Source organism: Anguilla rostrata, chromosome 3 (assembly GCF_018555375.3).
Source record: "Anguilla rostrata isolate EN2019 chromosome 3, ASM1855537v3, whole genome shotgun sequence".
Taxonomy (NCBI): domain Eukaryota; kingdom Metazoa; phylum Chordata; class Actinopteri; order Anguilliformes; family Anguillidae; genus Anguilla; species Anguilla rostrata.
This window is the reverse complement of record NC_057935.1, coordinates 42,556,461-42,572,501: the sequence shown is the minus strand read 5'-3', so window position 1 is coordinate 42,572,501 and position 16,041 is coordinate 42,556,461. Positions and strand designations below refer to the sequence as shown.

At 40.2% G+C, this 16,041-nt stretch overlaps 2 protein-coding genes across 3 annotated transcripts; one reads left to right on the top strand and one right to left on the bottom strand.

Annotated features, from left to right (window-relative positions):
- Positions 1 to 38: 38 nt before the first annotated feature.
- Positions 39 to 7,216, top strand: LOC135250914 (rab-like protein 3). Its single transcript, XM_064327725.1, has 8 exons — positions 39 to 155; positions 899 to 990; positions 1,934 to 2,063; positions 2,296 to 2,410; positions 4,655 to 4,805; positions 6,124 to 6,195; positions 6,411 to 6,449; positions 6,604 to 7,216. Exons 1-8 carry the CDS (start codon positions 110 to 112, stop codon positions 6,655 to 6,657), a joined length of 699 nt encoding a protein of 232 aa, XP_064183795.1. The 5' UTR covers positions 39 to 109; the 3' UTR covers positions 6,658 to 7,216.
- A 1,891-nt stretch (positions 7,217 to 9,107) lies between these two features.
- On the bottom strand, positions 9,108 to 15,107 carry LOC135250913 (cathepsin G-like). Of its 2 annotated transcripts, none has more exons than XM_064327723.1 (5): positions 14,954 to 15,107; positions 13,191 to 13,338; positions 11,736 to 11,880; positions 10,842 to 11,096; positions 9,108 to 9,484 (listed from the first exon to the last, which is right to left on the bottom strand). In XM_064327723.1, exons 1-5 carry the CDS (start codon positions 15,006 to 15,008, stop codon positions 9,338 to 9,340), a joined length of 750 nt encoding a protein of 249 aa, XP_064183793.1. In that variant the 5' UTR covers positions 15,009 to 15,107; the 3' UTR covers positions 9,108 to 9,337. The 2 variants fall into 2 exon arrangements, with proteins under 2 accessions (XP_064183793.1, XP_064183794.1); XM_064327724.1 differs by having other exon boundaries at positions 11,736 to 11,877.
- Positions 15,108 to 16,041: the final 934 nt, after the last annotated feature.

Sequence of the window (16,041 nt, the reverse complement as noted above, 5' to 3'; positions counted from 1 at the left end):
TTACGTCACACATAAAGATAATGTCTGACACGTGTTCAGTATTTACTTCCGGGACAATACCTTGAAGCTCTGAAAATAAATAAACAAAAATGTTTCCATCTTAGTAAAAATGGCTTCTCTTGACAGAGTAAAGGTGCTGGTTTTAGGAGATTCAGGTCAGTGGGTTGCCAGCGTGCGATTAGAATGAAAAAGGCACATACCAAGGGCACTCGGAAAAACATGAAATTATTTAGTCAATATAACATTGCAAAAATAACGTTGGCATGTGATTATTGTTAATACATTATTGTTAGTGTAACCATGGTTGACTACCTAGCCCAGCTATAGTATTTGGTAATAAATCTGTTAAAACAGTGCCTGGATAACGTAATAGTAGTCTGTTACAGGTCATAGGCGGCGCATACATATGTTTTTATGTTTTTTTTTGCCTTCCTGCCTCGAGTCAATTCATGTATTATCGTTTCCCAGACTACCTGCATGCTGGGAACATTGTGCTGGCCTCTTTTACAACCGAACTCTCAATTATATAATTTGGCTTGAATGTGATTTGAATTCTTGTGGAGCTGGCATAAGGTTTCAATCAACGTGCCTCTTCGTGCTTTGTTGCATATTCATTTGAGCCTAAATTAGCAGCCTAATGAAGACAGTTAAGCACTCAAAAAACTAATAGACTATTTGGAGGACCAAACTGAATTACCTGTACCAAATTTGTTCAAGTGGCAGTTGTTACGAAAAAGCATGCATAACTGTATAAGACACACCTGCTTTGTAATTGTCTGTAGGTTTATTTGTATTGATGAATGAATGTGTTTGATATTCTGTAAATTGGGTGTTTCTTGCTGCTGTACAACTCCACCCTCCTGAGAGATAATGATGGTGATTTGTACTAATCTCATAGGGGTGGGGAAGTCGTCTCTGGTTCATTTACTGTGTCAGAATCAAGTTTTGGGAAACCCCTCCTGGACAGTAGGCTGTTCTGTGGATGTGCGGGTAAGGAATCATTGCCATTTAGTCCGCTTCATTTTATGAAGGTGACTTCATCATCCCTGTCACTGAAATAGGTTTGCTGCTGTCATAGTAAGCATGTCTTTTGTCATTCTATTAGTGTCTGTGAATTACACACCATTGCTGCGAGGAGGGATTGGTTTGACTCATCTTACCACTGTTGCTTCTGCATTGTAAGCTACGTGTGGCATAGTGGTTGCTGAGTTTGACAAGCTACCTGAATTGCATATAAAGAAAAATGTATTGCATATGCAACGCAGATGGTCAGCCCCATGTGTTTATTCTGCCCCTGTACATAGCTGTCCTAGAACAGAGGTTCTCTGCTCAAGTCCCTGACAGCTACAGGGTCTGCTAGTTTTTGGTATTAGTTGGCGATTAATTGATCAAAAAAAGCAGTTAATCGCTCCATGTCTTTTCATGGACCTGAATTAATCACATATCTATAATTAATTTGTAGATATGTGGCCCCCCAGGACTAGGGATGAGGACCTGTGTTCCACAAGGTTACATTTGATAATTGGAGGGTGTGGTGCTGCTAGCTCTGTAGCAGTGCTAACTCAGGATGGTCTGCTTTCGAAACATGCATCTTGCTGAATAGTCATAAATACATTAGCACTTTCACATTTAAATGTGAAATTAATTTGGAAAATAATTGTGGTATTATATTTGAATTGTGGTATTATGGACAATATTTAAAACCAAAGCTATGTAACTAACTCAGACTATGAGTGTCTTGTGTGCTAATACTTCTGTTCATCCTATACATTTTGTATTTTTAAAAATAACGTATTTTAGTAATTTGAATGTTTTTTTAGGCTTTGACGGAGAGCAATCTTGAAATCTCCAGCTAACTATAGTCGTTTTAAACAAAAATAAATTACTACAGGTTAAATTTAATGATCGCACTCACAGAAGCATTCTTTGACAGATACATGACTACAAAGAGGGCACTCCAGAAGAGAAGACTTACTACATTGAATTGTGGGATGTTGGAGGATCTGTAGGAAGTGCCAGCTGTGCAAAGAGTACCAGAGCAGTTTTCTACAGCTCTGTCAATGGTAAGAAGGAATCAAGCAGATATTTCTCTTCAGTATGGCATCTATGCATGACAACATGAATTTATTACAGCTTTTTTTATGACACAGTGTTTTGTTTGTATTAACTAAGTAATTTTTTTATGAATGTTTAATCTGCTTATATGTTATGCAGTATCTCGTAAAAGTCGAATAAATACAGTGTATAACAGGCTTGTCATAAGATGTTTTCCAGTAAAATGTGATATTCCCCCAGGCATCATATTGGTCCATGATTTAACCAACAAGAAATCTTCACAGAATTTATACCGCTGGTCCTTAGAAGCCTTCAATAAAGACTCTTCGCCCACAGGAGTTATCGTCACAAACGGGTATGTACAGGTACAGGAAGTAAAGTTCTCACATTTGAGCAACTGTTTGCTGCTACTTATTATTATTCATTCTTAGGCACCTACATACATCTTAAATATTACATATGTATTATAGTGATGATGATTTATATGGAATATTTCACCGAAACATTTAACAATAAGCACCATGCTCAAGCATGTAACAGCTAGCCTGTGCCTGGCATTCAGACTTTTTCCACAGTTAAGGTAGTGACAATGGAATCACTCGTAGAGCACCTGGAAAACCAAGTTGACGTTAGTGGCATAGGCTTGCTGTATTCTGATTGGTGTAGGTAGTTCTATGCTGCTTGATTTGGTTGTCTGGAACAGGTTGTCTTTTCAAGCACCCACCCCAGAGGCTTTGTGCCTACCCCTCTCCCTGAATTGTGCTTACTCTTTTCTGTCCATATTAACCACTCCTCTAAGCACATCTAGCTTCGCTGGATGGGTTACGTTACTTGCTCTAAGGACCTGGATAACAATATTCTGTAAAAGGCAACATAACTATGTCTTACATAGCTTTGCAGTGGTGAGAACTCAACATGAAGAATTTCTGCTTTGTTAACATCACAGAAACCAAGAGGAAAAGTTGTTTAGTAGTATTGTAATGCTATTTGTGGACCAGCAGTGCTTGGCTGACTCATAACTTGCTAAGCAAAGTTATGTATTCAGTTACCTCGGCAAACTAACTAGGTCATGTTCTATAATGGCTGGCACTAGCTTGCTTAGTTATTTATCTAATTGAGGAGTCATTATATAGTTAATATACTGTATAAAGCTGCCATCATCTGCAGGTTAGCTGTCTACCTAACTGCAATAGTATGCCATTCTGTGTAACTTCAGCAGCACTGTGAAACAGCCATACTTCCTGTGTTTGAATCGAATTGTTCAAAGCAGATCTTGAATTTTATTGTATAAACAAATTCTAATTGCAGGCCTTCTAGTCACATTGACCTAGGTGGTGTTTTAGCTTTTTCAGACTAGAAGTGGATGTAAATTGCAAGCAAAGAGTTTTGGGCTGCATTTTGAACCATTTTGCTCTTGAACCATCTAAGGTCAACCCAATATATATATATCAGTTGGATCGCAGTATATGTCTAGATTTACAAAAATGATTTGGTTCAAACCGATCATTGTGATGTTTTTTTCTAATAAGGGACGATTTAGGGTAGACTCTTGATGTCAGTGGAGTTTTGAATAAGGAAACTAACAGAAAGCAAGCATGCTGTATTTGTGTGGTCTTTCTATAAAACTGAATACATTTTCACAATAATACCGTTCACTAGCATGGCAATCTTGTTAGCCAAGTCTGGCACTGTTGTTCTTATAACTCACGTAGGTGGGTGCGCCTATGTTCTCTTTCATTGTAAATCTCTGTGGATAAAAGCAGTTGCTGAGTGAATGTAATTGCATACATACTGTAATAAATTTCTTGTTTTGAATGTCTCCGTTTTTATGTTGAACAACACTAGTCTTTTGGGGCCGTCTGCTGCAGTAATGTCTGCTAAGTAATGTATCCACATGGTTAACTGTACCCTCTGGAACACCAAATTAGACCATGATTCAGTGTATAGAGTTATGGCGCTCATGAGAATTGTAGTAATTTCTCAGATTTTTCCAAATAAAAAGGTGTGCATATTTTTCAACGTAAAGGAGTACACTTTATTTGAAGAATATGACAAAGGAATGACAAGCCCAACAATGCCTGATTTTATGTTGGACTTATGAAATAGTAAAAAGCTCAAATCTCAAGACTGATAACTTCTACCAAATTAATTTAGCCCTAGTTTATTTTTGCTTATTCGGGTGACGAATCCGTTGAATAATTCAAGTAGTTTGTTTTTCTCCATGTCGTTCTGATTAGCATGCGTCTGCTGTTTGGCTCCAGTGCTTTGTGCTTAATGGTGATGATGATGAAACAGGCTGAAAGCAATAATGATATTACAGGCACATTTTATTATTTTGCGAGGCGAAACTCATATAGATAGCTACTATGCATTTATGAACGCAGATTATGTGGGAAAAAAGTACAGCCTCCATCAATTTTATGGTTTTACATATTAGATCATAACTTAACTCTAATCCAGAACTCGCAAAGTACTAACAGTAGATAAATATGACCTCATGGGGCTCATAACACGCATACATTTTATTTAGTCATTATTGGCCCTCTTTTTCACATCACTGTATTTTCGGAGTTAAGGCAACTTTGCTGTGCTCCCACAGGGATTACGACAGGGAGCAGATTCCGGAAAACCTGCTCCCCCTGCTGGTGATCGGGACCAAGTTCGACCACATCCCAGAGAACAAGCGCAGTGACGTACTGGCCCGGACCGCCTTCCTGTCAGAGGACTTCAACGCTGAAGAGATAAACCTGGTGGGTGTGTCCGTTCTCTTGGACCCCTCGAGCCTTTACGCCAAGGTGGGTCTTATCTTATCCGAAAAGGGCCGGCGTGGGTGTAGGTTTTTGTTTTGGCCCAGCTCCAAGACACCTGATTCGACTCGATTGAAGACCATGGTTGATTAATTAGTTGAATCTGGAGTCGCAGTGCAGGACTAAAACAGAAACCTGCATCCACACGGGCCACTTTTCGGATAAGATTAGACACCCCTGATTTACGCCCAATCACGTCGCCTGGTGTGAGATGCTCCTGTCCCGCCCCTAAACCCCTCCTGCAGTGCCATATCTCACACTGTTTAGAACAGAGGCAACATATTTACATCTTCTTGTTCTTGGTGTCCTTCTGTCCTCTTGAATAACTGCCACAGCCGATGTGGTGTGAGGACTGTCGTTACATTTGTAAGGGTAACAGGTACTGCTAATGTTAAACATTTTTACGTTCGTCTGAGACTTCAACACAAGGGGGAGCCAAAGTGTCACATACGGTTGTATCTTCAATCAAGTATGGTGTATGGTCAGACATACACCATACAAGTGAATTAATTTATAATTTGGCTAGCATTTATGAGGTTAAATATTCCTCATATAATAATATTTATAAATTCCAATCCCCCCAGTTATGGCTGTGTTCATATACCTGTTACTAAGTTAGAGACATTGTTGCCTATCAGCCAAATATTTGTCTTATTAGTTTGCTTGAGAATTGGTTTTGAGTCAAAACATGACCCTGTTTATTTAAGAACAGGCATATTGGACCAGGGAGGGGTGACTGACATTGCTTTAGTCACCTTCCTCATGCTATTCATATCTAAAAGGAATTTGTTGACAAAGTACTAATAAAAAAAAAAAAAAAAACTTCCTCAGAAGCCTCTGTCACCTGTCCTCTCTTCCTGCCCCTCCCTCATGTGTCTGCCTTTCCTGTGGTTTAGTGTTTTTGACATGGTGTGCATGTCTGTATGGGACTAGTGGTTTAGTTATCTACTAAATGTAATGTAATTGTTAATTTTTCTATTTATTTGTCTATATCTATGTACCTATCTCATTTATAAAGTATCTAGTTGCACATAAAATGATGTCTTTCTGACTGTCTGATAATCAGTGAATGTCAATCAATGACACAGTGAGTGTAAACATGTGAAAACCCTGACAGTTACAGAGCAGTAATCCTGGGCAGCGTGTAGAGTGACTGTTACACACACACACACACACACTAGCGTGCTGAGGAGTCTCTCCCGCCCAAACGCGGCTCTCTCAGGCGGCTGGGCTTCAGCTGTTTTCCCGCTACCGTTTGCAGGACTGCACAAACCCCCGTTACCTGGCGGCTGGCTCCTCGAATGCAGTGAAGCTGAGCAGGTTCTTCGACAAGGTGAGCCTCGGCATGCACGGGCCCCACTTTTGAATTAGAATGAACTTGAGTTAGAAGCCTAGCTTCTTTAACCAGGACACTGCTGCCCCCAATTCAATGTGAAAATGTGCAGAGGGAGATCAATATGTCTGCCGTCAACATACACAAATGGGATTGAGCTGCTTCCAGACGTAGCGATGAAAGGACCAGTCACAAGTCTCTCTCTCGCATTTCAGGTCATCGAGAAGCGATACTTCACAAAGGAAGGTAGCCAGGTAAGTTTTAAATGCCCTGGTTGGATCTGGCATTGAGCTTTCAAAACTCATGCAGCCGAAGTCACAATTTCTGATTCAAAGCAACTAGAGAAGATTCTGTCACATGTTTTTCTTTTCTGGTTCGGAACGTAAACCTCTTCCCGTTTTACTGCAGGCTGGCTTTTCAGACCGGAAGCGTTTCAACTTCAAGAGCCTCCATTACGACTGAGAATGGGACGGATGTGCAGGGATGTGTGCGTGATTTCCCAGGGCGTAAAGCACATCAGTAACAGGACAGGCATCAGCCACGGCCTCTCAACTTTTAATCGAATCGGCTAAATCGTTTACACACTCTGGCTTTTTTTATACACTACTTGTACAGACTCATGAATGACAACAGAAGACTGTCCGAAATGCATGTTTTACTGCAGGGAACTGCACTGCGCTGCACGGGCCTCCGGACTTTGCTTAGTTGCATAATGCGCGCCAGTCCTGCCTTGTTAGGCAGTGTGGTGCCAGATGTTAACCACATTTCTGTTACCAAGAACCGCTGTTGTAGAAGGAGCAGCTGCAGGCCTGGTTTTATCACCTCTGCAAGCCTGCCACTTCTTCTGCTTCTGCAACAAAGGACTGACAAACGACTTGTTTAGAAAAGCAACTACACGCTCTGAAAATAATCGCCAGCACTATTGTGTGTACATATTTAGTGCTGTGTCTGATGGCTTTGCCTGTTACATTGCATTGGAGCGAATCGGCTAACCTTTAGATTCTAATTATCCTCATTGTCCGAGTATGTCATGTTTATTGTGTATAGCTCTTAATATACTGTTTTAGTTGTATAAATTATTTGATTTATAATGGAAAAGTGCAAGAGGTTACAGTTTTTTTCATAAGAAGTTGCATCAGAGCTGCTTCATAGGGGTGTTACGAAAATAGAAACAGTGAACATTCAACTCGGCGTATCGAAATGAAAAACTGGATCACAAGTCATTCTCTTTTCGTGTGGAGAAAGAACGAGAGGATGCACAGTTGAGTGAGAGAGAACAAAAGCAAACGTTTGCTAACAAAAAAACCAAGCTAATGTCCCTTTTCACACCAATGCAGACCATGCAGAGTAAACGGAGCTGGAAAATCATGCACTCTCCCCCAGACCAGTGATGTGGCGACCCTCGGCTGTCACTCGGCAGTGTGAAAGCTTGTTGATGGCGTGAAGCACCGCCGTGCTACGTGAGCAGGGATAGGTCACGCACTCACTTTCTCCCCAGTTGCGGTTGAAGCTGCAGCCCACGGTTGATCTACTTTTATCGTTAGCCTAGTTTTCGTACCGACCGCTCAGCCGCACTGGTGTGGAGGACATTTTGCTTAATCACTGGTATCCCGTTTGTTATAATGCTGGATTTTAAATAAATGTTCTGAACAAAGTGGTCAAAACTAATAGTGTTAGAGAAGCATGATATAGCACAAGTAGGCTATGGGTAGGAAAGACTCGAAAATTGAATCAATGTGTGCATATAAGATCGAAAGCCAAATTGAGTTGTGTATTATGAGAATTGTTACACCCCTTGTACTTTAGTACTTTTAGTCCAAAATTGTAATAAATATTAATCATTTTATAATCAATCCATATGATCGTTGACATTTTTTTTCATCACCTGTACATCAATTAGGACAAATATGTGATGATGTAGTAATTATTGTAGTTCTTAAGACTAAAAATTACAGAGCAATTACTTTACCGACATCAAAGTTAAGCATGTGAGCAAGGCAAGTCTGGCTTATAAAATGTACAATTTAGATTTTGCAAAAAAAAAAAAAAACAGCTGCATAAATCTTGGTCTGAATAGGGCTACAAGTGATTGTGTTGCTAATTTAGACAACAACAATTTAGAAAACAAGAAACTCGAGAGCTGAACATGACACGGGTTTTTTCAACTGTGGTTACAACAATATGGGAAAGTCAAAAATAAAATATGGCATGCAACCTACAAAAATCAGGACACTAAAACCAACCTGTCTCTCGATTGGGTGACAGAGATGTACAAATGTACCCGCAGCTATGAACTACACTGGTGGGGCCTCAGTACTTGGAAGAGGACAGAACCAGCAGAGAGAAAGAGATAACCAATGATGGCATGCAGGTGAGAGACCACACAAGGACAAGAATACTGCTGTCCTGCACCTGGGTGTGCTCTTGGCATGTCTCTCAGCCTGCCCCTCAGAAAATTGACACCAACAGAGCTGGAGCCAGCCCAGCATGTACAGTGAGTACATGCACACATAAATGGACATGCATACACAATCACATACATGTACATACAAATGCATGTGCACAAATATGCATGTACAAAATTCCACACATGCGCAGAACCAAAGGTAGACATAAATACCTGTATAATCGGGTGCATACAAAAATATATATTCATTCTGTATCCTTATGAATAAACGTGTGCATACTCCTACAATAGTTTTTGGAGAAGAATAGTAAAGATTTCTATATGTATATTTTAGGGTCCAAAATCAAGATTTGCATCTGCCATACTTCTTTAGCTGGGTCGTGTATGTGTTATTTTATATCTCACACAGACAAATCAGTTAATTGTATCATAGTTTTTGTTAATCATCTTATCATACTGTTGCATCTGACAAGATCATTTTTAGCACCATAGACATGGAAGAGGATTTCTTTTTTATTACTTTTTTCATTTTGTGATTAATTTGGGTTTTCCTTTTATTACTAATAAACAACAATCTACTAAGCAAAAGTAACTTCTAAAATCCTATTCCCTGCAGACACTTTCAGAAAGTAATCACAAGAAAAATAGAAAATGATTTTGATTGCAAAAAAAAAAAAACAACTTTTAACAAAAGTCTAAAATTCTAAATCTAAAAAAAATTAGGCACTTGTTTTATCAGTTGCTCATTGTTTCCTCTATCCAGGGAATAAAGTATGACACTTTCATGTACACGTTTGGATATGCTTCGTTGCAGGGCGTTGACATGAAGGAAGCTATCCCATGAGGCTTGTTGTTACAAATGAGAGGTCCTCCAGAGTCTCCCTGAAACACAGCAGTTATTAGACACTTCCACCAAGTGCATCTTTGGCCACGTTCAGGCTGCAGACCTCAATGTTTCATTCACATTTTTTTCTCAGATCCTGTTGTTTAGACTGAGTGTCTATATCCATTTTAGAAAGCGAACCTACAGTACTGCAATGGAAAATTATCACAACCTTAACCCGTCAAATGGTGAATTTTAATGTAAAAAATCACAGATGTACCTCCATTTTGGTGGGGGACGTCCTTCCCTACCGATCCTGTCGTTGCTCGAGGGCATACCCCACCAAACTGGCATATGGCAGGATACTAAGCACATTCGTGGACTTAACATTTCTAATCTGAGCACTGACGCATGAGTCTCAAGCAAGTCACACGGCAACCAATCAAATTTATTTCTGCATACAGACGTGGCGCAAATTGAAACTGAAAAGAGGTGACTCCATGTGGCTTTTTGCTGTTCATACTGTCCTAAACACAACTGAACTTACATATGAGGTAAATCACTGGGCCACTTTTAGCTACAGTCTGAATGTAGCCTGAGAAACTTTTTAGCTGCGGCCGGCAGCTCTATAGCTCTGTCTGTCGGTCGGTCGTTTAGTCGGTCGGTCAGTCGGTCGGTTGGTCGGTTGGTCCACAAAAAGTGTCCCACCCCGTAGCGGCCACAGTTTTCGCCTCAGGAGGCTGAAATTTGGCATGGACATTTTCATGCCCGAAGGTACTGCTGAGTAACTTTCAAGGCCGATTGACCAAGAGGGGGCGTGGCGATGGGCGTGGCCTATCACAAAAAGGTGCATAACTCCTGAATGGATTCACAGATTTGCACAAGATTCTGTGGAAAGGTTGGTCATGAACCAAAGAAGAGGTCACGTGTTGGTGTGAGGGTGTGTGCGTGGATGCATGCACACATGGATGCATGCGCGTGTGCGGTCGCAGCTATTGCAGATTCGCGCTTGTTTTAATAAAAGACAATATCACACTCACAACTTCTCAGCCAATGAAATAAAGCTACCTTTGGCTTAAATAAAGTAAAATTTAACAATGTACAACCTTGCAGATAATTAACTTCATCTACCTTTGACCTGTAGGACAGTAGTAGCCATTTATAACTTAGAAGCAGTAAATGCCATGTAAAAATGCCATGGCTTGTGCTGGAGGGAGACTGAGAACGGAGTGGATTCAAGCAGCAAATGGCTTTGAGGATGTAGCTTGAGGTGTAGCATAGGTTGGGCTAGCAAAGCAAAGAAACATTCAGCATTAGGTGAGCTGAGATGTCGTCTTCCTTTAACACGTGGCACACAACCTCACAAACAATTCAATCAATCTACGTATCACGTTTGAGACAAATCGCACAACTCACCTCACAGATTCCCTTGCCGTCATTACGTGTGCACATCATTCTGTTTCCAACAAAGTTTTTCTGCCAAACCTTCTTGCAATCCTTATTGCTCAGGACGCTGAGCACCACCTCCTGCAGAAAGTCTTGTGCTGGTCCGTCAGGCTTTTTCCTCCCCCATCCAGACATCAGGCACTTGGTGTTTTCTGGCACGGTTTCCCCTTTCTTCGGCAGGGGTATGACTTTGACATTCTTGTTAATAGTGGCATTGCGCTGCAGCTGTAACACAGGCATGGCAGGGTATACTCAGGACATCGGTAGGCACTGCCAGTTTAACTGCCTATTGCATACGCTTGGGAATCATAGTTATCTATTACACCTAGTATCCTGGATAAGCTCAGAGAATTCAGTGTATTATTATTATTATTATTATTATTATTATTATTATTATTATTATTATTATTATCCATCCATCCATTATCTATACCCGCTCATCCTGAGAAGGGTTGCAGGGCGTGCTGGAGCCTATCCCAGGGTGCATTGGGCGATATGCAGGAATACACCCTGGACAGATCGCCAATCTATTGCAGGGCACACACACCATTCACTCACACACTCATGCCTATGGGCAATTTAGAGTCTCCAATTGGCCTACCTGCATGTCTTTGGACTGTGGGAGGAAACCAGAGTACTTGGAGGAAACCCATGTGGACATGGGGAGAACATGCAAACTCCACACAGGAAGGCCCCAAGCCAAGATTCGAACACTTGGCCTTCTTACTGTGAGGCGACAGTGCTACCCACTGCACCACCGTGCCGCCTATTATTATTATTATTATTATTATTATTATTATTATTATTATTATTATTATTATTATTATTGTTGTTGTTGTTGTTGTTGTTGTTGTTGTTGTTTACCTTCAAAAGCATGATATCAAAATCAAATTTAGATTTCTGGTTGATTTGATGCTTGTAATATTTTTTCACTGGAATCTTCTGTTGAAATTTCTTTTCCGTCTTCTTTAGGTTTTCAGCTCCTAGAACTGCTGTCAGAGATCTACTGCTTAAAAAAAAAAAAAAAACAGTTAAAGCAAAAAGATTATAATAAAGTTCATTAATGAAATTGATAAATTGATGAATTTGTTTTGTACAGACAGCTCCACAATAGAGCATATTTTAGTGAGGATATTTACAGTACTGAACCCATGCAATAGCATGTGCTTGTATTAAACATCAGACATTTTATTTTATTTACTCCGCTTTCCTGTGATAATGAGTTAATTTTATCAAAATATCAAATGTTGTTTTCCCCAGATAACAATATCATTTTCTCAAGATCTCGAGATAACGAAACATTTTGCCGAGATGAGATATAAAGAAAACCAGTTATCTCGGGGAAACGGGGTAAATAAAATGTATGAGTACATGTTCTTTTAGGGCCTCCGTAGTATTTCATTTTCGAAATGCAAGGTGAAAAGATTTTTCCATCATTTGGAATGACAGTTGTCATGTGGAGGCGGGCTAGTATGGACACTTGAATGGTGGTTAACAGAACGTGATCATTGTTGAAGTTTCAATGTAGCAACTTACAACTTACTTATTTAAGGCACCTAACACCTTCAAAATTCACAAAATATTCATGGGTGTAATTTATGCAGCAGAACAAAACGTGAAATTCTCTTAAGCTTATGTTATCCGCTGATCTCATTTTTTTCAGAAATCGGTGACTGTGTAGGTCTGTAAATTGGTGCCAGTGAAGTACATGGCATCCGTACATTACATTTTAAAGCACAGTAGTATTTGTATAGATGAGACATGAGACAAATGAAGACCAGGTCAAAACCTAGTATATGGCTGGACCGGCCGACCAATGGTGTAACTTCATAACTCGGTCGACCAATGGTGTAACTTCATCACTCACTCAGTCACAGACATTTGCGCTTGTAGGGCTGGCCCCGCTGTTGCAGTCCAGCCAAAAATACACTACAAATGTAAATACTGCAATAACATAATTTAAACCTCCTCCATAAATATCTTGTTACACAGGTTCACTGCTGTTTGGGTAATGTTAGCAGCACTATCAGATAGCAGGAAGGACAGATCAAAGAGGTGCTATTTTATCTTTCTTTAACGTGTCATCATTGCAATTGTTTTTCACACCCTCGAAGTGCTAACTGGAAACTTACACGTGTGAGACCACATAACGCAGCACCTTGTCATTACGTCAAACTCCCATTGGTCAAACATCACTGAAACATAGCTGCATCTAGAATTCTAAAATCATGTTCTGTACAACGAGTTAGAACCAGAAGGTAACTTTGCAGAGAACAGAGAAAACAGTTTAATTATTGGCCAGACAGAGGGTGAACTGACCTGAAACAGTGGGCAGCAGTAAGGACAAAGTCCTCTCGGACGAGAAAGCCCCCACAGGTATGAGAACCGTCTACCTGGAGAGAGACCATGTAGGGCCTGGAGTGGGGCTTGGCCTTCTTCCCTCCGATGATACTACTTTCAGTGGTTCCTGCAAACGTGCCACATCAGTTTGCCATGCTCCTGTCTTCCTGAAATGTATATTCTAGCTAGCAATGTAAGTCTCCTTGAATTGATATGACAATTGACGAATTGTTTAAAATTAGGCTCTGTCCTAACTATCCATAACTATTATTATGTGCTGTACTGTTGTATTTTAGTGTTACATTACAGTCAAATGTGCATGCTGTGATTTGGATCATATGACAATTCATACTTGAAAGTGCTTTAGAATTCTGGCTATAGAGTCACTATTCTTAATCATTGTAAAACACAATGAGAGTCAGTGCTCTTACTCATCTCTTACTCATTCAAAGACATATAGACACACTCTCCTTACTCTTTTTGTAAATCACCTCTCTTACTTTGAAACGTAATGGAAGAATCATCACTCTTTCACCCTAAAACCTGATGTGTAAACATGCTTGTGTCTTTTGACCAAATCTGTCCAAAAAGTACAATTTTTAGTTAGTGAATACGACAATAAACAAAAATTGCGAGTGCACTATGTATTATTAATTTTACTCAGTTTTTTTGCTTTTACTTCCATTTTGGAAGACCAGTGGTATGTATATGGCCATTTCATCTATTCTCCTCAGAAGAAGGAGAAGTGAAACATCTTGTGCATCTTGTCCTTAGCTGAGATCACATACACATTGGGCTATATTTTAACGATCTAAGCGCACAGTTTAAAGCACATGGCGCAAGTGCATTTAGGGTGTGTCCAAATACACTAGTTTAACAGCAGATAATCTGAGCGCAAAGTAAGGTGCATGGTTCAAAGGGGTTGTACTTAGTCTCTTAATTAATCATAGGTCTGTTTTGGGCATAACATGAAATAAACCAATCATCTCCCATTCCCTTTAAAAGTCAGGTGCGCATGCACCTTGGTGGATCGCTATTATAATGGCGGATTTGCCAAGTAATTCTGACTAACCATTATGACATGTATTTATTTATTTTTTTAAATATCACCCGTTGTGCACCTGCCTTTGTAGGCGCATATTACTATCTTAATAATGCGCCCTTAAAATAACAGTAAAATACTGCGCCTATGACTTAAGATCAGGTTTTTGTTGGTCAATCGCGCAATAGCTTTCCGCTGCCTCAAGATATAAATGCGCCAACAATGCCCCTGACCACACCTTATTTTAAGACCAACACGCCCATGGGCACTCAGATGGGCGCAAGTACATTTGCTATTTAAACAACGTGGACTCTGGACGGGAAAATGGTAAATGCGTCTGAACTAGCAAACACACTTGCGTTGCGCTTGGCGCCGCTTTGCGCCGCGTGTAAGATAGAGCCCATTGTGTCAGAGTAGATATTTCACGTGTAGCTTGTACAGGTAGACAGCAGATTCCTGACTTATTAAAGATCTAATGTACACTAACTCCCTAATTACTGACTCCGTCCCTCCCCAGGCAAAGCTATAGTCAATTGCAGGCCAACCTACAGGGCACTGGCAGCAGCCTGCACTGTGGCCCATCTGCAGTGGAATTAGCCACCCAGCAGCCCTATGTTGTTTGTGCAGTTGCTATGTGAGACTGTGACCCTGTGCCTTCTTGTTACAGTGTTCAGTTATATGAAGGGGAAGATGCCCTTACCTGCAGGAGAAAGCTGCAGCAGGAGATGCAGAAGCAGCAGAGACTTCTCTATCATGATGAACCCTGGCAAGGACAGACAGACTGTGGGAAAGGGTGTGCAAGGCTCTCTTTATATACACTCTATTCAGGAAATGGTGGCCAAGGTGTTTGAAAGCTTTTGCTATGAGACCATGTGCTGAAGTGAAATGATAAATCCATATGTCTGAGTGCGGGATAGAGATACCAGATACTTTTTTAAAGAAGAAGAATTTGAATTAAAATCTTTACAAGACCAAGGCAACCTTCTTGCAATGTAGTAAGGTGTAGCCATGCTATCCTCCCCAGTTTCTGTTTGTAAATCTTCTCATTTGCAGTTGTGTTTCCAATGGACACCAGCTGCCACACATGTACAATAAACCTGTGAAATAGTGTTCTGTTTTAATGTTGACTATGACAAAATAATCATAGGGTCCCTTTAAACTACTGGGGCATCAGCCTTATGAGAACAGTTCATAAAATATATTCCTGTGTTCTAAATAATAGGCTTTTCTGGCATTTGGAGCTGTCAGGCTTACTTGCTGATGAACAAATTGGATTTAGAAAGCACGGAGCCTGTGTTGATCATATAATTTTTTAAATTTTTTTATTTTTTATTGTTGATCATATTTATCCAGTTGCTTCAATCACCAGAGCTAGAATCAAAGAAGGAAAATCCACCTATGTTTGCATTATTGATTTCCAAAAGTCTTTTGATTGGGTTAATAGAGATCTGCCCTTCTTTAAACGTTTCTAGGCTGGTGTTGATGGTAAATTTTATGAAGCAATCAAAGAACTATATCATTGCCCTGTAGCTTGTGAATGAGCTGACAACTGGATGGTTCCCAATCCTCATTGGAGTGAAACAGGATGATGCGCCTTCACCCATCCCCTTTTTGTGAAGGATCTAGCCCAGAAGATCAGGTCCTCCAATTCAGATGTTAAAGTTGCTGACGTAGTTGTTGGTTGTCTGTTACATGCCGATGATGTAATCTTCTTAGCAGAGTCTGAAGTTGACTTGCAGAAAATGCTTGATATTGCCAATTGATATTGGTGTTCCAAATGGAGACTTA

Bases quoted from the DNA above. Each gene is read 5' to 3' on its own strand.
- LOC135250914 (XM_064327725.1), top strand. From the start codon at position 110: ATGGCTTCTCTTGACAGAGTAAAGGTGCTGGTTTTAGGAGATTCAG. The intron at 156-898 runs GTCAGTGGGTTG...CTAATCTCATAG, and splicing joins GCTGGTTTTAGGAGATTCAG to GGGTGGGGAAGTCGTCTCTG. The intron at 6,196-6,410 runs GTGAGCCTCGGC...CTCGCATTTCAG, and splicing joins TGAGCAGGTTCTTCGACAAG to GTCATCGAGAAGCGATACTT.
- LOC135250913 (XM_064327723.1), bottom strand. From the start codon at position 15,008: ATGATAGAGAAGTCTCTGCTGCTTCTGCATCTCCTGCTGCAGCTTTCT. The intron at 11,097-11,735 runs GTAAACAACAAC...CCTGTGTTACAG, and splicing joins TTGATATCATGCTTTTGAAG to CTGCAGCGCAATGCCACTAT. The intron at 9,485-10,841 runs GTGAGTTGTGCG...GCTGTGTTTCAG, and splicing joins ACGGCAAGGGAATCTGTGAG to GGAGACTCTGGAGGACCTCT.